At 34.3% G+C, this 16,013-nt stretch overlaps 1 protein-coding gene across 1 annotated transcript in view; it reads right to left on the bottom strand.

The window, feature by feature from the left end:
- Positions 1-16,013, bottom strand: part of GPR158 (G protein-coupled receptor 158) — a 62,963-nt gene that overhangs the window by 28,180 nt on the left and 18,770 nt on the right. The window contains exon 3 of the mRNA XM_008057866.1: positions 3,197-3,435. Within this exon, the coding sequence (XP_008056057.1) occupies positions 3,197-3,435 (239 nt within the window). The remainder of the gene's footprint in view (positions 1-3,196; positions 3,436-16,013) is intronic.

The raw sequence follows: 16,013 nt of genomic DNA on the forward strand, positions 1-16,013 counted from the left end.
CTAGGAATAAATTGCTTGCTGTAACTGCTCTGGGGGTGCCTGCCCACCAGACACCCAATCTTGCAAGGCTGTCATTAAAGTCTTGCTTCTGCTGCACTCCATGACTCTGTGTTCACCCTTTGATTTTGGACAGGTGAGTTCGTTTCTCACAGGTAGGAATCTTCATTCTCTCTTGCACTATCTCACTGTCTCAGGGTCCTCCTTGCCCTCACTGTCCCTTTCCTGGTATTATCTGGAATTTACATATTTTTTTAATGCTCATTTTTTTCATAGTTTCCTCCTTGCAAATGGAAAAATTTTCTGCCTGGTAAGCTTTCTCTCTGGAAGAGAACCAGAATTTAGTTGCAGTTAAGTACAATAAAAATAGTCTACCATGAGGAAAGTTGTGGTTAGAATGGAATTCTTTTATGAGTGATTTTGGAGGTAGGGGAGTTTGAGATGACAGAAAGTACATATGGGAGAGTTCATATGAGAGAGGTCACTTGAGCTGAGGTGGTCAAAATGTTAGATGAGTGTGGCTCAAGTTGGGGTTTAACTTAGATAATATGAGGAAGAAAAGACAAGAATGGGTGTGAATATAGAAAGATTTATAAAACATGTAGGAATTAATTTGATGACATTTCTATTTGATGATACCTATTTACTTTTTTCAAGTAGAAGACATCTACTAAGAGAAAAAAGAAACATGGATAGCTTGCAGGTATGAAGAGTGAATACAAGACTTGAAATAATCACTGTGAAGAATGTTCTAGTGGTTAATTAGGGAAACAGTAGTATTATGGAAAGGCTAGAGCACAGTTGAGATTGGTTGTCATTATGTTCCAGTAAGTTCATCTGATTCCTTCCACTGAGTTAGTAGTTCCAACAGAGTCACCTACAATACTTATTCAACATAAACTGCTGGACCCCACTATCCCAGGTGGAGAGAATTATTATTATCTCAATAATTTGCATTTCTAGCAAGTTTCCAGGTGATGCTGCTGTTGCCAGTTCTGTTGCAACACTTTGAGAACCATTCTTTTTCCCTACTGATGATTCTAACTCTCAAATATCTGAATTTGGTACATCTCACTTTAAAAAAATACTTAATGAAAGCCATCTAGATTGAATTTACTGATTTGTCACATCACTTTCCTGGCTCTCAAAATTCCTCTAAGATGTTTTCATTAAACTTAACCATCCAATATGATTTATAATGAATATAATAAACTCACAGTAAACTTAGCCATCCAGCATTACTCACAATGTATCCTAACATAATCTTCTTTTCTAGTTAGGCATTTCCTTCATGTTTCATACAATTCCTACCCCCTCTATCCATCATTATTGTCACATGAATGCTCTTTACACATACTCTTTACAATAATCTAAATATTACCCATGGCCAAAGAACCTCTCCTTTATAAAAACACGTGGGTTCTGGTCCAAACTGTTGTCTCTCTTTACTGAACCAAGAGTCTATACCACCTAATTTTGCTTTTTAACAATTTTTAACAGTTCTCATTTATCTACATAAACCAATAGGAAGCTACTTGATGAGAGAAATTAGGCCTTTATACATCTTACGTCTCCCACAAAGTGTTCAACATAGTACGAGAGAAATTATAAATACTCAGTGGATTGTGACTGCATATAATACTTATTTGTCTATAAAGTTTATATAAAATGAATTGCAGGTTACTAACAATTACTATTATATATTCCTATATATTTCTATGTAGAAATCATAAATGTGACCCTCTTCAGAGTGCAAAACAAATGTCATAAAGGTCTCAAATCTTAATGTGCACAAAAACTCCAGGTTAATAGGCCAAGTTATCTGCTTGTTTATATCTTGATGTATTTTGAGAATATTTTTGTTAAACAGGGAAAAAAAATCTAGTGGCCTTTTCTTCATAGTAATACAAAGAAATGATTTTTCCTATTTGGCTAACTTGCAATGAAACCATAAAATAATGTTAGAGGTTTATTGAGTAGAAATTTACTAGTTATACTATTTATTTAATTTTAATATCCAGACTTGCTTCCTATCTTATTTCTATGCTTTATCTTCTGAGTTATATTGCTCAAAACATAGTAGTTAACTTTATATATTATAATCATTCCCTTTATATACTTATATTGCTTCATTATTATAAATATCAGGCCTATAAGATTCTTAAAATATATTTATCAGAAAAGTATTCCTTCATTTGAACTTTCAATGAAATAAATATTTTATTAGCTTCCTGCAAAAGACTAGATGTAAGCAGTCAACCAACAATTGACAAATATAAAGGGTACAACAAATGGGAATTAAACTCATGCTTTTATTTTTTACATAGGTCAAATAAAATTAAGATTTGTCCTGCAGCTTATTAAGGAGAAAAATAACAAAATAAAAAGGTTATTTTTTCATTTTGGGGGGGTATCTTTAGAGATTTAGCTTAAAATAGGCTAGTATTAACAACAGAAAACATCCTATGGATTTTCCTTCTCCTTTTTTCAAAACACTGGGTTGCCAAAAAAACATAATTTGTGTTTTAGAACCAAGTCATAATTCAGTACTTCTAAGTTCTCCAGTTTCTCGGCCACATAATCCTTCAAGCTGCTCTTTGGTGATCTAGTGGTTAGGATTTGGCACTCTCACCTTCAAGTAGCATGGCTTAGTCTTTGTGTAATACTAGACCTCCAGAGAATTACTGATAAATTATCTTTAGAGGAAAGCATAGAAAAGATAGATTAATTAGAAATTTTGCAGAGACAATCTTTTTATAAAGAATGCCCTACATACAAAGTCTGATATATCACAGGGCCAAAGCCATATAAAAATACTACCATACTTCCTTTTCTTCCCAATTCAAGACATAAGTCAAGAATAGCTACCATTAATCAAATGGGGACAAGCTGATAAGATGGAAAGCATAAAGTCTCTTTGAATATAGAAATGGACTTTATTCACTGTATTTCTCCTTTCTGGCTTATTTGATTACATTTTCTCAACAAAGCTACATACCTTTGAAAAATAATGGAAACTTCCAGAAAAAGTTTTTATTTCACATTACATGACTGCCATTTTCATGTTATTTTACCAAAACCATATTAGGTAAGATTTCTATAGGTTCTATGAAAGAGGCTGGCAAGGCTTCTAAAGAAGTCAATTTTGATACTATTGAAGAAATTATAAAACAATCACACAAAACAAGTGACCACATACCAACTGCTGTCATGTAATCCCAGCGGTCAATGAGGCACATATTGAAGATGAGGTGATCGGATGTTTGCCCCTGGCCAATAAGTGAAATCTGCCTCTCCAAATTCTGGCACACAGATGAAGTCCAGCCAATGAGAAACCAAAACACTACCAAGAGTATAACTGCCAGCATCCTCATGACCCGTCCACCAGTCATATATGGAATTCGTTGGGCTGTTCGTGAAAGAAACACCTTCAAAACCCTGGAAAAGGAAAAGTTCAAATTGTGAGGACAAACCTCATACTTAGAAAATAAAATTCTAAAATAATTTATCTTTCTAGGTAAAATTTAAACCCACCAATATCCACTTATGTAGAAATTTTTGTTTTGTTTTATTTTGTTTTGTCCAGGCTGGAGTGCAATGGCTATTCACAGGCATAATCATAGTGTCCTGCATCCTTGAACTCCTGGGCTCAAGTGATCCTTCCCACCTCAGCCTCCCTAGCAGCTGGGACTACAGGAGGAGTGCCACCATGGCCAGCTTATGCAGAGTTTTAACATGAGAAAAAAGAGAAACAGTATTGCTCATAATTTTATTTAATTTCACTTTGGCTTATCTCCTAATAACAAACAAATGTCCTGCATTAGAGACCATTAAGTCAATAAATTCATATATAATAAAATTCTTCTGATCATGTCTTAAAAAGTAAAGTAAGATTCTTAGTACTTTAGAATGATCCATAAGCAAACATTGTTCAAAGTTTCTGGGGGATCAAAAACTAGTCTTGAAAGTAAGTAGCTGGACTTTACAATATCACATGAAGGCAAAAACTTCCTTGAACTAGTTATTTGCTTTTACATTAGAATGTTATTAAAGATATTTCCTGGAAACCATTTCATATTATCTCCCTTCATAGTCATTTTGTCACATTACCAAAACTAATAACGAAATAATAAAACAACAAGAGGAATATTTAAACATTGGGTTAACTAAATAAGGTCATTGCATTATGAAAGACAATAGGGATATTCTATAAAAATATAATAAAAAAACAGAGTTTTTCCATATATATATATATATCCCAGATGAATAGCCAGAGTTGAGAACTACTGAATTGGATAATATCTATGAACTATCCCATCTTTAAATATTGTGTGGAAACAAATTCCTACCTTACTACAGGGATTTTCCATTCACCCATTCTTCAATTTTATCTCTAGAATATTCTCACTGATTTTAACACCCTACTCCCATTTTGAAATTTTATGTCACAAAATTATGACTTGACATAAACCACTGAGTTGTTTATGGTACTATGAGAGTATCCATAATCAATTTCCACAAGGCCAAAGTAAATGCATTTTCCCAACTTTCTATTTCCTTCTCCATTCTTTCAATAATTTTAAGCAATATAAATTTTTAATAAAAATCACTATAAATCCAAAAATGAAGCTAATATGCATGAAATAGCCCAGATGTATTACACTATATATTCCTTTATGTATAGATCTTTGGCAGTTCTCCTTGAATTAGCATAACACATCAAGTAAAGAAAGTTATTTTGCAGTAGATTCTTATTTACCTTCCCCCTTCAACTCTAACACTGGCAGGCAACCTGCTACCGCTCTTTACTGTGCCTCAAACATTTCTGCTCCAACCAGTTCAATTGCTACTTGCTATGAATTAGGTGTATTTTTTCCCATAGTAAGCTCATTGCTATCATTTTATATAATTAAATTAAATATTAAATAAAATAAGTATACATGGTTGTGAAACAAAGAGTTATTTTTATAACATCTATTTTAATCTCCAAAACAAAGCATTAAAATTTTAAAAAGACTTTTTGGTGATTTTCTAGAAAGAAAACAATGAACTCTAAATATCAGACACATAGCCAAAATATTATTTCAGAAAGACTGGTGAATATGTGTTTTAAATTACAGTATCTATATACTTTTTAAATGCCTTTCTACTTTAAAAAACTTGATCAACAATTTGACCAATTATATTGTTAGATATGAAAGCTTACATTGTAATCATCAGATCAAAAGGTTCAAAAATTCTACCTAAGGAGTAAGAGAAATTTTCTGCAAAATTAATATTTTTTCCAGTTTCAATCTTGCTTTCTGTAAGAAACTTGCAATCACAATACTTAAATAATGGTTTCTGGTTGTATATGGGTGAATTAATAAAATTTGAATAATGAGGCTTTCCACAGAGAACTCATTTCCCTAATCTATACCTTAGCTAAAGCAGAAAAAAGAGAAAACTGTTCCAAATTTTCTTAATTTCTTTATTCTTAATTTTTATATTTGAAATATATAATTTTAACAAGCATTTATATAGTGACAACCATATACTAGGCATTATGCTAGGCAGCATGGGGGGATAAGATATGATTCTTCTATAAGCTTATAATCTAACTGGAAATAAGCTTGCAAGCAGCTACCATATGAAATACATTATGTATAGTATTTATTGTATGTAGCTAGTGAGTCTACTAACTTAATAGGTGGTATTTGATTTGAGTGTTGATGGATATCAATAGGTAGAAATAACAAAAACTGATAAAAATATAAGGATATATTCTAACGGAAGAAAATTGCATAGCAGTACAAAGGAGTGAACTATAAGTTGTCTTTGGGGGCAGTGGGTATAACAGTTTGGCAGGAGGGAAATTTGGTTTCTGAGAATGAATTCATATAAGTTAATAAGAGTTTGATCCTCTATACCCAGTAACTCCTAGAGAGTTTTGAAGTTAATGCAAGGAGTTTTCATTAGGTTGAGAAACAGTACTTCAGAGAAAAAAAGTTATATTTTCTTTCCATGGAAAACATGAGTAGAAAATCATTTATTTTCTGATACTTGAGAATTTTTACAATCCTCAATGAAAATCTAAACCTCAAAAAAAAAAAAAATCTTAATCTCAAAGACAGTTAATAGTGAATTTGTTAAATAACTACCTCCTCCAAAATATGTCTTAATTAGGTATGTTTTATCTTTTTGCAGAGGAAATCTATATGATTCCAGTTTGGTAATCTTTTAATCAAGAAATCTCACTTCTAAATTATCAGAAACATTCATACTTCCCAGATGACCCTTTGGGTATTTATTGTATGACCTGAGAATTCAAGATTTTCAAGAATCCCATAATCTCATTTCCAGAGAGAAAAACCAAAGCAAAGCTCTTACAAATCTCCCATTACTGAGTCTACTGGCTTTCAAATAATAGGAAACATAATAACACTTCAAGATAAGCATTTTATAATATTGGTTTTTGTAAAATAGAGTAAGATGCATTTTTCTAGAATTGCCTTACAATAAGAAAATTCTGCTATTTTAAAAAAATGAACCTTGTGCTCTTGTAGCTTATATGAATTCATTCCTAGAAACCAAGTTCTAAAAAAGAATACATAGACATGTATTTGTATGAAATGTAACTGTAAAAATAATACAATCATTAGACTTTCTATATAGATGACTTTGCCATTATTATTCATAGACGAACCTTTAGGAGGTTCAGAGTTCAGAAAGTTTCACTATTTCTGAAGGAAAGCAGCAACAGAAGGTTGCAAGAAATTTCCAAAACTTTGTATGAAAAGGCATAAAGTATACATTCCACTTTTGTTATTAATAGTAAATAAATTCATGAAATTCAGATGAAATGATAAAAAAGGGGGGGCAACCAGAGGTTGTATGTCATCTTATCTATTTGCCACTACTTTCTCAGTTTCTACATCTTTCTTGTTCAACCTTATACAACTCCATGGTAAGGACTTGCACTTCTATTATCAATGACCTTCTTCCAATATCTAACTGATATTGTTCACTTATTTTACTTGATCTCTCTTCAGTTTTGGGCATGACTGAAGCACTTCCATTGTCACATTCTCTTGATTTTCGTCCTATTTCTGTCTTCCTACTTTCTTCCCACTTCTCTGCCAGCTCCTTTTCAGTCTTTATTGCAGATTTCTCTTCTTCAGTCTGCCCTTTAAATGGGAGTGTTAGTGGGGCATGGTGGCAAGTGCCTGTAGTTCCAGCTACTTGAAAGACTGAGGAGGAAGGATCGCCTGAGCCCAGCAGGTCAAGGTTGTGGAGGCCGTGAGTGTGCTACTGTAGTCTAGCCAGGGTGACAGAGTAAAACTTTGACTCAAAAAGAAAAGAAAAGAAAAGAAAAGAAAAAATAGCAGTGTTTCTCAAGGATCTCCTAAATGTGGCCATCTTCTCACACTATTCTTCTCACTCTATATATTGCACTCAAGCAACTCCATCTGCTCCCCTGTTTAAGTTATCATCTACGTGCCAGCAAGTCTCATATCTGTATCTCCAGTTCAGGTCACTTTCCTGAGTTCAAGCACTGTATACTCAGTGGCCTGTTGGACATCAGCAAGTTCCCCAAATAAAATTGCCACTGTCTCTACTCCTTCCTTTTTCAACCCTCTTTGCTGATGTGTTCCTAACCCAATGAATATCCCCACTTAACTGAACAAAGCAGCAGCTAAGGAATGAACTTTGATTTTCCTCCCTCACCTGCATTCCAGCAATCAAACGAATAATCTAATTTCTCCCTCTTGAATATCTTTCAAATCTATCTATTTTTCTCCATCCTTACTGTTGCTATACAGCACCCAGTCACTAACTTATTCCTATAGTAACTTCTTAACTAGTATCCTTAATGGTCTTGCTCACCTTCAAACCATACTCTACATTGAGGCAACATGATATTTCTATATTGTACATTTGACTATGCTGTCCCCCTGTTTATAATCCATCTATGACTCTTCACCCAAATGTAGTATGATAAAATGCCTCTAAAAATTGGTTACTTCTCGCCTCAAAAGCCTCATTTCTTATCACTCTCCTTCCTACAGGAGCATGCAGGTGACCTTGGACTATATGCAGGGGTCATCTATCTGAGTCTTTGCCCTCAGCTCTCCTCACCATCCCTTCTCCCACCAATATTAACATACAATTTGGTTAAATCCTACGTCTCCCTCATGTCCTAGTTTAGATGTTACTTGTAATCTAGGCCAGTGGTTGCCAAACCAGTAGCATAAATTTCACCTGGAAACGTACTACAAATGAGAACTCTTGGATCCCATTGAAACCTACTACTGAGTCAGAAGCTCAGGCAAGAGGGCCCAACAGTCTCATTTAACAAACCCTTCAGGTGATTCTGATGAAGGCTGAAGTTTGAGAACCGCTGCTCTAAACAATTTCCCAGCAGTTCTAAGATAGCCTGCCAGATACCTTTCTGAGTTTTTAATATGCTGACACCAGAATTTAAAGCTTCTGATAATAGAAGTTTTCTACTTTCTGAACATTTGCATTGTTTGTGCTTTTGTAGCATCTCTTTTGCTTATAAAAATGAATGAAAAGATATATCCTCAAGCCATCAAGTCTTCTTTTCTATCAATTTAACTGGAATAATCCTAATGTCCTGAAGTTTTTCATTAGAGTCTAATTTCTGTTAATCTTACTGCCTTCATAGAAATTCCAGAGAATAAGTGTTTGTGATAAAAGAGGTGATAGTTACCTCTTGTAAATGTAAAGTCAATTAATTCTTGGCAAAGAGACCCAAGTGTGAACTATGCAAAAAGTGCTGGGCGTTTCTTCTTGTCATTCTGCTTTTAAAAATGACAAGTCCCTGTGTTCATTACATTTCTCATCAATTTCTCAATTTTCATTTTAAAAGTAAACTAAAGACACTTCCTGGTCAGTGGATAAATTTTAGATATGTATTTTTAATACTGGCACCACTTGGACAGAAATAGGTTTTAGACATTTCTAGACATGAAGTCCAGCAAGATTATTGTGAGCATATAAACTTACTGCTATTACAAGAAAAATATCATAACTGGCACTCCCAAATATATTGACAAGTATTTTTGTCAATTTTAGTGAGCTACTTGAGTTCTCATATTTCACATTTTTCTGTCTTTCTTCTCACCCAAATGTAGGCAGAAAGAATAAGGAGGAATGGTGAACAACAACAAAAAAAGAAAGAAAAGACAGAAGGGAGGGTTACAAGACGGTAATAAGTCAAATCTTAGATGATCAGAATTGAAAGAAACCCTGGAGATTATCTTTTTTAATCCCATCAACATATAGAAGAGAATTCTGAGACCCAGTGAGGGGAGTCATTTATCTAAAGTAACACAGTTAGTGAGTAGCAGAATCACTACAAAACTCCTATCTTCTTACTCTCGTGTGACTACTTTTTTCAGTTTTTTACCAAATAGAACGGTCTACTGGCTGATTCAGGGCCATATCATCTTTAAAAAGCACAACATGTACCTGCCTCTTGAAACATGCCACATAGCCTCTACTTTCCCATGTACTTTTCTCTCGAATCCAGATGCCCATAGTCTCAAATACTACCCCTTCTACCTAAACTGACTCAAGTTCCACTACCCTTGTAGATTCAGCTCCAGAACTCAATTCTATTCAGATCCTTGCCTGATGATGCAGCACCACAAAATTTTCTTCAATTATCGCCATTTCTCAATTGTATTTCTCATATCCTTCCAATTTTCCTGAAGTTGGGGGATGTTTGTTTTCTAAGTGCACACAGGACCTAGCACATAAAAGTAACAAGATTTAGTTGGTCAATTAGTTAAGTATATCCTGCTGATGATTAAGACCGGAAGGAAAACTTTAATTGTTGTTATTCTGTGTGTGTGTATTCTGGAAGATGCAGGGTAAATCAGAGAAGCTGGAAGAATTTTGATAAAGATATAGGATGTGAAAGTAAACATAAGCACCTGTTATATGCCAGTATTTTGCTAAATTCTAGAGATTCAGTGATTATTCACTTATTTACCTATTCTCATGTTCATTATAGCTTAGTGAATATAAATGAACAGGCAAGCAAAATATAATGTCAGCAAAATTATGGAATAGGGACATCCATCCAAAAGCAATAAACTGTTAGAATCAACATTTTTTGAATTCTAGAAACGAATTAGAAGCTTACAGAAACCATAGAGATACTAAATCAAGGAGAAAAAAACTGAATCTGAGTAACAGAGCTAGATAGCATTTTAACTTATTCTGTTCCCATCTCTTGCTCTCCAGCTCAGTGGTGGCCTTGAAGACAACATTCTGCATTCTCAGTAAAGATACCTTGTGCCAGAGGAACATGATGGACCTTATTTCAAAGAATTGCTGTTGTTTATTTTGATCTGTCAGGTATTTGAATGACTGGCTCAAAAAGCTGAACTTTGTTTTACCCAAACAAGAACTTTCCTAGGGCTAAGAAAGCTACCTAGGGGTAATTTATCTAAAACATTGAAAGGTAAATGGATTAGTCCATGGAGCAGTGGATAATGGTTGGGGCAAACAGTTGACTAAACAAAAAGATTGGGAAGGAAGGGTGGGAAATGAGATGATTTGGAGAATTAAAACGACCCAACGTATTTCTGAGATTCCATAAGGCTGTAACATTCTCAGAAAAGACATGGGAAGGCTATAAGCTGTCATCTTCTGCTGACCTCAGGCTCTGTACAAGCTGGAAGTGGAGTTTAAGGAAAAGCTGTCAAGTACTTGGCTGAATGTAAATGTGGAAGACATGCCCCAACATACAAATATGCAGTTAACCTACAAAGGATGTAAAATTTTTTTAATTCTTATTTTTTTTTCTTTGAGTCAGAGTCTTACTCTCTTGCCCAGGCTAGAGTGTAGTGGCTCGCTCATGGCCACTGCAGCCTTGACCTGCTGGGCTCAGGCGATCCCTCTGCCTTAACCTTCCAAGTAGCTGGAACTACAGGCATGCACTACCATGCCCAGCTAGTTTTTTTTCTTTTGTAGAGATGAGGTCTTGCCAAGCTGCTCAGGCTGATCTTGAACCCACGGGTTTAGGCAATTCTCTCACTCTTACCTTCCAAAGTGCTGGAATTACAGGCTTGAGCCACCATGACCAGCAAGGATGTAAGATTTTTAAAAGTGTTTTATGATCCAGGTTTTAAGGAAATCTCTGTTGCATTACCAGCTGACTACTAAGCCAGCAGAAAAGAGACTTCATTGGCCACATAAAAAAAGAATACAGGCTTTACAAAATTAGTTTAGAAAACTCATTTAACAAACAAGCAACAGAAACTACAATAAGTAGTAACAACAAATCTTGGAAAAGATGAAGAATCTGATTTCCAGATTTAGCATATTACAATATTCAAAATGTTCAGTTTTCAAAAAAAATTATGAGGCATGCAAAGAAACAAGAGTGTATGATTCATACACATGAAAAAATAAAAAAGAAACGAATAGAAGCTGTACCTGAAGACACCCAGGAAATATTCTTTTGAGACAAAGACTATATTTAAAAACTTTTTTGCAAATTCTTTACCCCAATTTTTTATCCCTATCACAGAAATTATGTACACATTCTTTAAAATAATGCTTAAATTGACACACAATAATTGTACCTATTTATGAGACATCGTGATATTGTAATACATGTAATGTACAGTCATCGGATAAGAATGATTAACTTATACATCATCTCAAGTATTTATTCTTCCTGTTGGAAACATTTAATATCCTTTTTCTAGCTATTTAAAAGTATATAGTATATCATTGCTAACTATACTCATCATACAATGCTATAGAACACCAGAGACAAACACTTTAAATGAATGTCTTAAATACGCTCAAAGAGTTAAAAGAAACCATGGACAAGGAAGTAAAGTCAACCAAGAGAATAATATCTCACAAAATATAGACTAACAGTAAGTATAGTCAAATCATAAAAAGAGACTAAATATAAATCCTAAATTTTAAAAATATAATCACTAGCATAATGGCAAAAATAATGGTTGTCATGTCATAATAGACATGAATCTACATATTCAAGAAGCTCAAGGATAAAGTAGGATAATCTTAAAGAGAGTCACACTAAGACACATTATAATCAAATTCTCAAAAGTTAATGACATATAAAATTTTGAAAGTATCAAGAGAAAAGCAACTCATCATATACAAGGGATCCTCAGTAAGATTAAGAACAAATTTTTGATTAGAGACCATGGGGACCAGGGGCAATGGAATGACATAATCAAAATGCTAAAAGAAAAAACCCAAAAAGCTACCAACTGATTCTATATCTGGCAAAACTCTACAAACATGAAGAAGAAATGAAGACATATAAGATAAGCAAAAATGATGAGAGTTTGTCACCAGTAGAATTGCCCTATAAGCAATGTTAACAGGAATCCTTCAGACTAAAGTAAAAGTATAATAGACAAACTCAAACACACATGAGGAAAAAAGAATACTGGTAAGGATAACTACATCAGGAATTATAAAAGTCAGTATTAATGTATTTTAGTCTTGTAATTTCTCTTTTTTCCTATATGATTAAAAGACAATTGTATAAAACAATAAATATAAATCTATGTTGATGAATGCACAATGCTTAAAGATATAATTTGCAACAATAACAATAGAAAAGGAGAGGACAAAGCTATATAGGGCAAAGTTTTTGTATAGTATTGAAACAAGTTGGTATTAATTTGAACTAAGTTGTTATAGATTCAGGCTATTAGTTGTAATCCCCAGAGCAACCATTACGAAAATAACCAAAACATATACAGTAAAATAAAAAGAATCAAAATAATACACTAAAAACTACTGATTTGCTACAAAGCAGGCAGCAATGGAGGAACTGAGAAACAAAAAATATAGGAGACACATAAAAACAAATTGCAAAATGAAAAAATAAGTCCTTTCCTATTACTGTTTATATTAAATGTAAATTAAAAGATAGAGATGGTAGAAAGGGTTTTTAAGAATGATCCAACTATATTTTGTCTACAAGAGACTTACTTTAGAAGCAAATAAACAAATAGGTTGAAAGTGAAAACATGGCAAAAGATATTCCAGGCAAATAGTAACCAAAGGAGAGCTAAGATATCTATATTAATATCAGATAAAATATACTTTAAGGCAAAATTTGTTAAAAGAGATAAATAATTATATTATGTAACTATAAAATGGGTCAATTCCTCAAGAAGATGAACAATTATAAACATATACACCAAACATCAGAACCCATAATAGATGAAGTAAATACTAACAAAATTGATGAGCACAAGATAGTTCAATAATAATTGAAGTTGGAGACTTCAAGACCCTGCTCTTAATAGTGGATTAAATATCTCGACAGGCAAAAAAATTAGAAAAAAGAGATTTTAACAATATTATTAACCAACTAGACCTTACAGACATATATAGAACACTCCAGTCCAACAATAGCAGAATACACTCTTCTCTAGTACACACAGAACATTCTCAAGGAAAGACAATGTTAGGCCACAAAACAAGCCTCAGTAAATTTAAAATCACTGAAATCATGCAAAGTATCTTCTTTGGCCACAGTGGATTAAATTATAAATGAATGACAGAGAGAACACTGAAAAATTAATAAATAAGTGGCCCTTAAACAAAACGCTCTTAAACAACCAATGGGTTAAGGAAGAAATCACAAGGTAAACTAGAAAACAGTTTAAGGCCAATAAAAATGGAAACACAACACATTAAAATTTATGAGTTGCAGAAAATGTAGTGATGGGGAAAATTTATAACTACAAGTGCCATATGAAAAAAATCAAATTAATAACCTAAACGTTCACTTTAAGAAATCAAAAATTGAAGAGCTAACATAATCAAAGCAAGCTGAAGGAAAGAAATAGTAAATAGTAGAGTGGAAATAAATGAAATGTAGAATAGAAAAACTCAGAGATTTTGATGTCTTTGAGCAGTGTTTTGGAGTTTTCGTTGTAAAGGTCTTTCACTTCTGTGGTTAAGAAGATATCAAGGTATTTTGTTTTTTGTGTGGTTATTATGAATGGATTGTGCTTTTTATTTGGGTTTCTATTTGTTTATTGTTGGTGTATAGGAATAAGACTGTCTTTTGCACATTTATTTTATACCCTGAGACTTTGCCAAGGTCATTTATCAGTGCAAGGAGGTTTTTGACAGATTCTCTTGGATTTTTGAGGTATAGAATCATGTCGTCTACAAAGAGGGATAACTTAACTTCCTCTTTTCCTATTTGGATACCCCTGATTTATTTCTCTTGTCTGAGTGCTCTAGCTAGGACTTCCAATACTACATTGGCCAGAAGTGGTGAGAGTGGGCATCCTTGTCTTGTTCTGGTTTTCAGGGGAAATGGTTCCAATTTGTCTGTTTAGTGGTATGTTGGCTGTGGTTTTCTCGTAGATGGCTCTTACTATTTGGAGGTAAGTTCCACCTATACCTAGATGTTCAAGGGTTTTTATCAAGAAGAGGTGCTACATTTGATCAAAAGTTCTTTCCGCATCTAATGATATAATCATGTGGTTTTTGTTTTTAAATCTGTTGATGTATTTAATTACATTTATGGTCTTGTGGGTGTTGAACCAGTCCTGCATTCTGGGGATGAAGACTACTTGGTCATGGTGGATGATTTTTGAGATGTGTTGGTGGATCTGGTTTGCTAGAATCTTGTTAAGAAACTAGTACAACCTCTGTGGAAAACAGTGTGGAGATTCCTAAAAGATCTAAAAATTGACCTTCCATACATCTCCACAATTCCCCTACTGGGAATATACCCAGAGGAACTCAAATCACTCTATGAAAAACATACTTGCACTGCGGGGGGCCAGCCCCAGCAGAGAGATTTAGGGGGTCCCTGGGTAGGTGTGGTGGCGTCGATGATTATTCTGGAGAAATAAAGAGAAAGAAAGAGAGAGACAGGGGGAGAAAGAAAGAAACTGGACTCTGTCTAGTGCAGAAGCTGATTCTGTAGGAGGGATAGATATTAAAAGAAAGAAAGATGGAGGGATAGCTATAAAGAGAAAGAAAGAGAAAGAAAGAAAGTGGACAACTGTTCAATGGATTGAGCAGAAGCCATTTATTGGAACTTACAGTGGGTATTTATCCCCAAATTTTACACAGGCAGTTTCACAAGTCTTTCACGTGAACACAAAGCCAAGTGCAGGAGGCGCCGTCCCCCACCCACCAGGTGTTTCCTCAGGTATGAGGAAGAACAATTCCAATTAAATCACAAAACTTTTACATGAACACAAAGCCAGGTGAATGAGGGGGATCCCTCACCCACCAAGTGTTTCATGGAGTATGAGGAAGGGCAATCCCAATTAAATCACAAGATATTTACATGAACATAGAGCTAGGTGGCTGAGGGGTGCCCCCACCTACCAGGTGTTTCCCCAAGCATGAGGAATGAGGATCCCAAAACTATCTCGCTGTTCCTCATGCTTGATTAATATTTCTCAAAAGCAATACAACAATTCTAATATCATGATATTCTAATAATCAATAACTTTTGAAACTTATGCATACACAACACCTAATGACCAACCTAAATCCCAATTCCTCTCTATTTTATGCTAATTCTACCTACACTATAGAAGCTCTTAATTATAGCCCAAACCAATTCCTAAGGAATGTGGCCCAGTCAAAAGATCAAGCTGGGCCTTTTCTGGGAACAATTGATTACAATCTCTTAACAAAATGACTGTTCTAAAATCCTATAAATCTATTTTAACATCTATAAAAGTTTCTAATTCCTAATCCTGATCATCAGAAATAAAGTTTCTAAAAAATAAAACCCAAATATAAACTGTAAATTGTATTAAAGCCAAAACCGCAAATGTAGAAATGGAAACAATGCAATTTCTAAAGTTAGTTGTATTCTTATTTTTTTTTTTTGAGTTGGAGTCTCACTCTGTCGCCCAGACTGGAGTGCAGTGGCCGCTCCCAGCCACCGCAGCCTCGACCTGCTGGGCTCCGGCAATCCTTCCGCCTCAGCCTTCCGAGTAGCCGGAATTACAGGCGTGTGC

This window comes from Carlito syrichta, unplaced genomic scaffold (genome assembly GCF_000164805.1).
Source record: "Carlito syrichta isolate Samal-C Ts95f unplaced genomic scaffold, Tarsius_syrichta-2.0.1 Scaffold88599, whole genome shotgun sequence".
Taxonomy (NCBI): Eukaryota; Metazoa; Chordata; class Mammalia; order Primates; family Tarsiidae; genus Carlito; species Carlito syrichta.